The sequence below is a fragment of the Embiotoca jacksoni genome, unplaced genomic scaffold (genome assembly GCF_022577435.1).
Source record: "Embiotoca jacksoni isolate LCO1_2020_lvr unplaced genomic scaffold, fEmbJac1.0.p SCAF_141, whole genome shotgun sequence".
Lineage (NCBI taxonomy): Eukaryota > Metazoa > Chordata > Actinopteri > Embiotocidae > Embiotoca > Embiotoca jacksoni.
This window is the reverse complement of record NW_027185276.1, coordinates 130689-140688: the sequence shown is the minus strand read 5'-3', so window position 1 is coordinate 140688 and position 10000 is coordinate 130689. Positions and strand designations below refer to the sequence as shown.

At 44.8% G+C, this 10000-nt stretch overlaps 2 protein-coding genes across 2 annotated transcripts in view; both read left to right on the top strand.

The window, feature by feature from the left end:
* The first annotated feature begins 6425 nt into the window (after positions 1-6425).
* LOC138197583 (protein NLRC3-like) lies at positions 6426-9795 on the top strand. The gene is made up of 2 exons (XM_069148408.1): positions 6426-8002; positions 9769-9795. Exons 1-2 carry the CDS (start codon positions 6455-6457, stop codon positions 9793-9795), a joined length of 1575 nt encoding a protein of 524 aa, XP_069004509.1. The 5' UTR covers positions 6426-6454.
* Positions 9762-10000, top strand: part of aldh5a1 (aldehyde dehydrogenase 5 family, member A1 (succinate-semialdehyde dehydrogenase)) — a 7845-nt gene continuing 7606 nt past the window's right edge. Inside the window, exon 1 of the mRNA XM_069148419.1 lies at positions 9762-10000. This exon is cut by the window's right edge and continues 211 nt beyond it. Coding sequence (XP_069004520.1) covers positions 9924-10000 — 77 coding nt within the window. The 5' untranslated portion in view covers positions 9762-9923.

The following is a 10000-nucleotide window of genomic DNA, read 5'->3' as shown; positions in this document are numbered from 1 at the left end:
ACAAGTACCAACTTCAGAGCTACAGTTCCTCCATGTAGAGGAACCGAGGCCACGCTGCCCCTCAGCACTGTACGATGCGGTGCTCCACCTCTATCTGAGCTACAGCACTGTACGAAGCGGTGCTCCACCTCTATCTGAGCTACAGCACTGTACGAAGCGGTGCTCCACCTCTATCTGAGCTACAGCACTGTACGAAGCGGTGCTCCACCTCTATCTGAGCTACAGCACTGTACGATGCGGTGCTCCACCTCTATCTGAGCTACAGCACTGTACGAAGCGGTGCTCCACCTCTATCTGAGCTACAGCACTGTACGATGCGGTGCTCCACCTCTATCTGAGCTACAGCACTGTACGAAGCGGTGCTCCACCTCTATCTGAGCTACAGCACTGTACGAAGCGGTGCTCCACCTCTATCTGAGCTACAGCACTGTACGAAGCGGTGCTCCACCTCTATCTGAGCTACAGCACTGTACGATGCGGTGCTCCACCTCTATCTGAGCTACAGCACTGTACGATGCGGTGCTCCACCTCTATCTGAGCTACAGCACTGTACGATGCGGTGCTCCACCTCTATCTGAGCTACAGCACTGTACGATGCGGTGCTCCACCTCAGCACTGTGTCAGATGTGGTCAGAGAGTAATTAAGGTTTAGGCCAAAGGTTTCGTAGACATGAGAAATGAATCTTGTTAGTTTGGGTTCTGTGAGCATTTCTTCCATAAAGCACATGTTTGGAGAACGTAAGGTTTTAGGTAAATAATGTCTTATTTGTAGATAGCAGAAGAAATGGGACCGATGGAGAGTATTTGCTCTTCAGGTCCTTAAACGTTCCATCGTTCCTCCTTCATAGAGTTTGAGATGTTGGTCCAGACTCTTCACCTGCCAGAGCCTGAACACAGAGTCATGAGGAGATCTGGGTTCTCCATACGGGAGACGAAAGTGGAAACTGATTCTGAAATCTGAAGTAGACCGTGATCTGTTCCAGGTGTTCAGGGTTCCGTACTAGAAAGTTATTTTGGACCTAATGTTTTTATTTTAATACAATCTGTTCACCTTCACTTCAGTTACAGTCAAAGGCAGAATTATTTCCACAGATTTCACTGAATCATTTAATTGTGAGTTTGTGAGTTTCAGATGTCATTTAACTGACAGAATATAAAGCTGTGAACAGGTTAGAAAGGACCTGACAGTAAAGTAGAAAAGAAGACGCTCTTCACGGTCCTGATGCAGCGAGGATGAAAACAGAAGCAACTTCACGTCCAATCTTAACGGTTATTTCTTTTATATCCGTACTAACGTGTGTTAATAAAATGACAAACAATTAAACTGTGAAGAAGAAACTGCAGTGTGAACGCTGAAATCATGAACGGAAGCTGGATGAACAAAATACAGATTCAAAACTTTAAAGTTAAAAGTTGAAGGAATTTTTCTGCAAACTGCTCAACTTTAATCTAACAACACTGAACAAGTGACGTCAGCATTTATCTGACATCATGTGGTAATGATGTTTGTGACGATTTGACAAAATACAGAAAAATATTAGATGACATGTTACAGTTTTATATGTCAGCATAAACGTGACAGTTTACCTTCAAATATTCAAAAAACAAAATTGATCTCAGTTTTCTAGTTTGTAAACAACAGTAACTTAGTGAGATTTAGATTCTTGAATCTTAAAGGTTCTTCAGGCTCTACTTGTGACATCACTCTTTCTTTCATTCTTGCTAACGCAATACACGGAATACACGCAATACACGCAATACACGCAATACACGCAATACACGGAATACACGCAATACACGGAATACACGCAATACACGCAATACACGGAATACACGCAATACACGGAATACACGCAATACACGGAATACACGCAATACACGGAATACACGCAATACACGCAATACACGGAATACACGCAATACACGGAATACACGCAATACACGGAATACACGCAATACACGGAATACACGCAATACACGCAATACACGGAATACACGCAATACACGCAATACACGGAATACACGCAATACACGCAATACACACAATACACGGAATACACGCAATACACGCAATACACGGAATACACGCAATACACGCAATACACGCAATACACGCAATACACGGAATACACGCAATACACGGAATACACGCAATACACGCAATACACGCAATACACGGAATACACGCAATACACGCAATACACGGAATACACGCAATACACGGAATACACGCAATACACGCAATACACGCAATACACGCAATACACGGAATACACGCAATACACGCAATACACGGAATACACGCAATACACGGAATACACGCAATACACGCAATGCACGGAATACACGGAATACACTCAATACACGGAATACACGGAATACACGCAATACACGGAATACACGCAATACACGCAATACACGGAATACACGCAATACACGGAATACACGGAATACACGCAATACACGCAATACACGCAATATACGGAATACACGCAATACACCCAATACACGGAATACACGCAATACACGCAATACACGGAATACGCGCAATACACGCAATACATGGAATACACGCAATACACGGAATACACGGAATACACGGAATACACGCAATACACGGAATACGCGCAATACACGCAATACATGGAATACACGCAATACACGCAATACATGGAATACACGGAATACACGCAATACACGGAATACACGCAATACACGCAATACACGGAATACACGCAATACACGCAATACACGCAATACACGGAATACACGCAATACACGGAATACACGCAATACACGGAATACACGCAATACACGGAATACACGCAATACACGGAATACACGGAATACACGCAATACACGGAATACACGCAATACACGGAATACACGGAATACACGCAATACACGGAATACACGCAATACACGGAATACACGCAATACACGGAATACACGCAATACACGCAATACACGCAATACACGCAATGCACGGAATACACGCAATACACGCAATACACGGAATACACGCAATACACGGAATACACGCAATACACGGAATACACGGAATACACGCAATACACGGAATACACGCAATACACGGAATACACGCAATACACGGAATACACGCAATACACGCAATACACGGAATACACTCAATACACGGAATACACGGAATACACGCAATACACGGAATACACGCAATACACGGAATACACGCAATACACGGAATACACGGAATACACTCAATACACGGAATACACGGAATACACGCAATACACGGAATACACGCAATACACGGAATACACGCAATACACGGAATACACGCAATACACGGAATACACGCAATACACGGAATACACGCAATACGCGCAATACACGCAATACACGGAATACACGCAATACACGGAATACACGCAATACACGCAATACACGCAATACACGGAATACACGCAATACACGGAATACACGCAATACACGCAATACACGCAATACACGGAATACACGCAATACACGGAATACACGCAATACACGGAATACACGCAATACACGCAATACACGGAATACACGCAATACACGGAATACACGCAATACACGCAATACACGGAATACACGCAATACACGCAATACACGGAATACACGCAATACACGCAATACACGGAATACACGCAATACACACAATACACGGAATACACGCAATACACGCAATACACGCAATACACGGAATACACGCAATACACGGAATACACGCAATACACGCAATACACGCAATACACGGAATACACGCAATACACGGAATACACGCAATACACGCAATACACGGAATACACGCAATACACGGAATACACGCAATACACGGAATACACGCAATACACGCAATACACGCAACACACGCAATACACGGAATACACGCAATACACGCAATACACGGAATACACGCAATACACGGAATACACGCAATACATGCAATACACGGAATACACGGAATACACTCAATACACGGAATACACGGAATACACGCAATACACGGAATACACGCAATACACGCAATACACGGAATACACGCAATACACGCAATACACGGAATACACGCAATACACGCAATACACGCAATACACGCAATATACGGAATACACGCAATACACGCAATACACGGAATACACGCAATACACGCAATACACGGAATACGCGCAATACACGCAATACATGGAATACACGCAATACACGGAATACACGGAATACACGCAATACACGGAATACGCGCAATACACGCAATACATGGAATACACGCAATACACGCAATACATGGAATACACGGAATACACGGAATACACGCAATACACGCAATACACGGAATACACGCAATACACGCAATACACGCAATACACGGAATACACGCAATACACGGAATACACGCAATACACGCAATACACGGAATACACGCAATACACGGAATACACGCAATACACGGAATACACGGAATACACGCAATACACGGAATACACGCAATACACGGAATACACGGAATACACGCAATACACGGAATACACGCAATACACGGAATACACGCAATACACGGAATACACGCAATACACGCAATACACGCAATACACGCAATGCACGGAATACACGCAATACACGCAATACACGGAATACACGCAATACACGGAATACACGCAATACACGGAATACACGGAATACACGCAATACACGGAATACACGCAATACACGGAATACACGCAATACACGGAATACACGCAATACACGCAATACACGGAATACACTCAATACACGGAATACACGGAATACACGCAATACACGGAATACACGCAATACACGGAATACACGCAATACACGGAATACACGCAATACACGGAATACACGCAATACGCGCAATACACGGAATACGCGCAATACACGGAATACGCGCAATACACGGAATACACGCAATACACGGAATACACGCAATACACGCAATACACGGAATACACGCAATACACGGAATACACGCAATACACGGAATACACGGAATACACGCAATACACGGAATACACGCAATACACGCAATACACGGAATACACGCAATACACGGAATACACGCAATACACGGAATACACGCAATACACGCAATACACGCAATACACGGAATACACGGAATACACGCAATACACGGAATACACGCAATACACGGAATACACGGAATACACGCAATACACGGAATACACGCAATACACGGAATACACGGAATACACGCAATACACGGAATACACGCAATACACGGAATACACGCAATACACGCAATACACGGAATACACGCAATACACGCAATACACGGAATACACGCAATACACGGAATACACGCAATACACGGAATACACGCAATACACGGAATACACGCAATACACGGAATACACGGAATACACGCAATACACGGAATACACGCAATACACGGAATACACGCAATACACGGAATACACGCAATACACGCAATACACGCAATACACGCAATGCACGGAATACACGCAATACACGCAATACACGGAATACACGCAATACACGGAATACACGCAATACACGGAATACACGGAATACACGCAATACACGGAATACACGCAATACACGGAATACACGCAATACACGGAATACACGCAATACACGCAATACACGGAATACACTCAATACACGGAATACACGGAATACACGCAATACACGGAATACACGCAATACACGGAATACACGCAATACACGGAATACACGCAATACACGGAATACACGCAATACGCGCAATACACGGAATACGCGCAATACACGGAATACGCGCAATACACGGAATACACGCAATACACGGAATACACGCAATACACGCAATACACGGAATACACGCAATACACGGAATACACGCAATACACGGAATACACGGAATACACGCAATACACGGAATACACGCAATACACGCAATACACGGAATACACGCAATACACGGAATACACGCAATACACGGAATACACGCAATACACGCAATACACGGAATGTTAAAAAATGGCCCCAAAAGAAAATCATGAAACTTAAACTGTTCTGATTGAAAATGTCCACGATATTAAAGTCAAACGTCAGGATGAAGCTGAATGTTTCGGGACCCGTTTAAAGTTCGAACACTGTCTGTAGTTTTAAAGTTTGCAGAAGAGTTTCATTTCAATATGAAGAAAGTTTTGGAAGATTTTGAGACGCTTCATTCATTTCAATGGAAGAATTTTCTTTGGAAAAAGTTACTTATTTGTTTTCCAGTGAAGATGGAAGAAGTCAATCCTGAAAGGAAAACAACAGAACTAGAAAAAGAGCCACGGAGTAAAATGACATCGAACAAAGATGTAAAGAAAGATGTTATCAAATGTTAAAGTAACGACCGCTGACTGTTTTCTGTCCCGTTAGGATGTTACGGATCGCTCGTTAAAAATCATCGATGCAGAAGAGTTCTGGTCACGTGGTCGAAGGACTGACGAATCAAGGAAAGCCCACGAATTTCCGCAAAATATACACAGAACTCTTCGTACTGGAAGGAGACGTCAGAGGGCTCAACAACGAACACGAGGTGAGACAAATCGAGACGGCGTTCGACAGACCGAAGTCTTCAGAAACTCTGATCAAATGCGAGGACATCTTCAAGCTCTTACCAGAGCAGAGACGCCCGATCAGAACGGTGCTCACCAAGGGCATCGCCGGCGTCGGTAAAACTGCGCTGGCACAGAAGTTCATGCTGGACTGGTCCGAAGGGAAGACCAATCAACACATCCAGCTCCTGTTTTCACTTCCTTTCAGAGAGCTGAACTTGCTGAGAAATGGAAGATCCAGTCTGATGGAGCTCCTCTATAACTTCTCTCCAGGCCTGAAAGAATCCGGAATCAAAGACCTGAAGATGTACAAAGTTCTGTTTGTACTGGACGGTCTCGACGAGTGCCGACTCCAGCTGGACTTCGTAAGCAACGAGAGATGTTCTGAGGCGACGCGGTCAGCCTCGGTGGACGTGCTGCTGACAAACCTGATTGAAGGTAACCTGCTGCCGAATGCCATCCTGTGGATCACCAGCCGACCCGCCGCAGCCGGCGTCGTCCCTCCGCAGCATGTCGACCGGGTGACGGAGATTCGGGGCTTCGACAACCCTCAAAAGGAGCAGTACTTCCTGAAGAAGATCGAAGATGAAAACTTGGCCAGAAGAGTCGTCGCTCACATCAAGACGGCGAGAAGTCTCTACATCATGTGCCACGTGCCGGTGTTCTGCTGGATGTCCTCCATCGTCCTTGGAAAGATGTTTGCCGAAGCAGCTGGAGGAAAAATGCCCAAGACGTTGACTCAGATGTACATCCACTTCCTGATCCATCAGACCACACGAAAGTACGTCAAGTACAGCGAAGAGCAGCAGCTGGACTCCCGAGGGAACAACAAGGTGATCGTGTCCCTTGGGAAGTTGGCCTTCCAGCAGCTGGAGAAGGGCAACCTGATCTTCTACGAGGAAGATCTTGAAGAATGTGGGATTGATGTGAAGGAAGCGTCCGTCTACTCTGGCTTGTGCACTGAGGTGTTCAGGGAGGAGTCCTGGATGCAGCAGAAAGTCTTCTGCTTTGTGCATTTGTCTGTTCAAGAGTTTCTGGCAGCTTTGTACGTCCACGTGGTGTACAAGGTCGACGGCGTCAACCTGATGATGGAGAAACCCGGACGGACGTCCGGAACCGAGCCTGCATCCAAACTGCACGAAGCCGCCGTGGATAAAACTTTACGAAGCAACAACGGCCACCTGGATCTCTTCCTGCGTTTCCTCCTCGGACTCTCTGTGAAGTCCAGTCAGGCTCTGCTCAAAGCCCTGAAGATAAAGGTGGAAACCTGCGACTCCCAAAGTCACGAGGAAACCATCGAGTACATCAAGAAGAAAATCAACGAGAGTCCTCCTCCAGAGAAGTCCGTTAATCTCTTCCACTGTCTGAATGAGTTGAACGACCGCTCCATGGTGGAGGAGGTCCAGCAGAATACAACTGTGATGTGTTTTTACTTCACTGGACGGTTTCTATTTATGGTTCTTGACATTTGTACTCAGATGGAGTACTGCACTGAACATTACAGGTGTTACTTTATTGATTAAGATTTAAACATACAACATGCATGATGGGTTTCTAAATTATTATAATATTAAGAAGCAGCTTTAGTTACACGTTGCAGGATTTAACACACAAAACAAATGACCGTGTTATAAAATATAGTTAAAAAGCAAAAACCAATTATTAATGAACCTACAGAATTAAGATACAGAATTGAATATCATTCAATGGATTCATATTTTGTCATAACAAGTCATATTTACAAGGTAGGATTTCATATTTTGTGTAACTTATGTATGAACTGTTTCTTTAAAACGACATTAATTATTGTTTATTATTAATTAAAGAATCTATGACTATGCAGCTATACTTCATTTCTGCAGCTTGTCTGCTAGCAGACTGTTATCACAGCAAAGCGTGTAATTCACCTGTCGTCCACTAGAGGTCACCGTGACGCCGTCACGCTCACAGACTGTATTTAAAAGTAGATGCTGAGTTAAATCGTGACTCTGACACGGTGTCCTCTAGTGCAGGGGTGTCAAACATACGGCCCGCTGGCCGGATCCGGCCCGCCAGGGGTCCAGCTCGGCCCGCCGGATGACTTTGCTAAGTGTGAAAATTACAGAAAGACATAAATTGCATTTCTATGAGAATATGGAGGTTTATGAGTACAAACGTTATTTTTTTTTGTTTTAATCGATCCAGTAATTGCTTCAAAAACAGCGTAAATGCGACGTCTGCTCCGGAGGAAGAAGCGCTCGCTGCGAGGGAATCTGCAGAGGAGATCCGGGGCAGAGAAACAGTGGACTGATTCTGAGTTTTTGGTCTTTATGTTTCTAGTTTATTGTAGAAAGACCTTAAAACAGGGTTTATCATCCAAAAACCTTCACCAATGATGTAAACAGAGAGAAATATTGTCGTTATGTCTGCGTTATTATGCTTTGATTTTACTGGTCTGGACCACTTGAGATCAAAGTGGGCCGTATGTGGCCCCTTAACTAAAATGAGTTTGACACCCCTGGTCTAGAGGAAGCCTGATGTCTCTTAAGTCATCTTTAAGTTCATTCTCTGTGTTTGTGGAGGTTTCAAATTTCCACATCGTATTTGTGATGTCACAAATCCTGCCTGTAGTCCCGCCCCTTTAAATTCAGATTTATTTCTTTTTTTGTGAGCTGGGGGAAAATGTTTCCTCCTTCAGCAGCTCGAACATTCAACAGGAGGAACAATAAAATGTGTTTTTGTATCTGACCTGAGCCGGTTTCACATGAATTGATCATTTAAAGAAGAGGCGAATGGGGAGCGTCATACAACGATTCCTCGAGGGGGCGCTCTGCTGCCATTATCGAGGAGGAAACAAACAAATCAGCTGATCAGCAGCTGAAACTTTCGCAACATGACGTCACTCTACAAGTCTGAGCAGTTTTATTTCAAAAATATTTGATTCCTCTGCTCATAATTTTTTTTCTCATTATTCATTATTAATTCCCGTTTTCACTTTTAAAGACAAATGTTTAATGTTTGAGCTTATTAACATCGTCGACTTAAACAATACAATAAATGAATTACGACCTGCTGTCAGATGTCCGGTCTCCCGTTGAAGCCCGGTTCTCCGGTCTTCCCGCTCCTGCGACGCATCAGCGCTGCGGAGCGGAATAAACGCGTCACGACCCCGTTTGTGTTTGTGCAGCGTCACGTGACAACGCGCTCAGCGTGAGGACCGGTTGGAACCGACAGAAAGCTGCACGAGCTTCATCTGCAGACCTGCACGGACACACACACAGAACCGTTCTCCAGCTCCCAGTGAGAGTTCCCCACACACCCAGCTGATCGCGCTGCCCCGGTATGTCCGCTGCCTGCGTGCTGAGGACTCGCTGCTTCCTCCGGCAGGTCCTCCCCGGCCTGCCCGCCGCCATGCGCAG

What these genes read in the sequence shown, in the direction of transcription:
- LOC138197583 (XM_069148408.1), top strand. Translation starts at nt 6,455, where the DNA reads ATGCAGAAGAGTTCTGGTCACGTGGTCGAAGGACTGACGAATCAAGGA. An exon ending in ACCGCTCCATGGTGGAGGAG is followed by an intron (nt 8,003 to 9,768) that starts GTCCAGCAGAAT and finishes GTGTTTGTGCAG; the next exon opens with CGTCACGTGACAACGCGCTC.